This window comes from Habropoda laboriosa, unplaced genomic scaffold, assembly GCF_001263275.1.
Source record: "Habropoda laboriosa isolate 0110345459 unplaced genomic scaffold, ASM126327v1 scaffold1329, whole genome shotgun sequence".
Lineage (NCBI taxonomy): Eukaryota > Metazoa > Arthropoda > Insecta > Hymenoptera > Apidae > Habropoda > Habropoda laboriosa.
In genome coordinates this window covers 305,097-305,727 of record NW_017101431.1, presented here as the reverse complement: position 1 = coordinate 305,727, position 631 = coordinate 305,097, and the positions used below count along the sequence as shown (strand labels likewise).

The 631-nt window shown below is 25.8% G+C and overlaps 1 protein-coding gene across 1 annotated transcript in view; it reads right to left on the bottom strand.

The window, feature by feature from the left end:
- The window catches only part of LOC108578132 (neurofilament heavy polypeptide-like), a 9,213-nt gene extending 8,913 nt beyond the window's left edge, over positions 1–300 (bottom strand). Inside the window, exon 1 of the mRNA XM_017941396.1 lies at positions 126–300. Within this exon, the coding sequence (XP_017796885.1) occupies positions 126–232 (107 nt within the window). The 5' untranslated portion in view covers positions 233–300. The remainder of the gene's footprint in view (positions 1–125) is intronic.
- Between the last annotated feature and the right edge of the window lie 331 nt (positions 301–631).

The window sequence follows — 631 nt, the reverse complement described above, 5'->3', positions numbered from 1 at the left end:
TTGTAAAATATTTTGAAACTTTTATATATAATTTCTGACAATATTATACATATAATTGAAATACACATTAGCAATATCTATTAAATTAATAACTAAATAACACATTATATTGATTTATGAATTACTGTAATGTATTTGTGCTTACCTTTTGACGATAATCCATTTTATCCAAGTTACAATTGTAGAAAAACCTGTAGTTTTCACCAGTAACAGAAAGGTCCAGCAATTGCATTAATAACTTTATACCGACTCCGTAATAATATGACTTTACCTTACGGACAATCACAATTTACGTTATAACTACATCGCAAAAACAAGCATTTCTTTTAATCAATTTTTTGATAATTATAAATCCCACATGCAATGTTACACACTTTGTTACCCCCCACCACATATAAATAAAAATGGCGTGAGCGCTCATAAAATCAAAGGTCTTCGACAACGTAGTATATGATGTGCAACTAGTTATAGGTTTCATATTTCATGTGAAACCTATTTTCATTGATTATTATTTGTATATTTTCATGAAAAATTACATTTTCATTGTGAATTAAATAAGAGTACACTTAGTATAATTTTAATTATAAAACTATATTTGTCATATTAAATATTATTCTAAAGCTGCTATTTG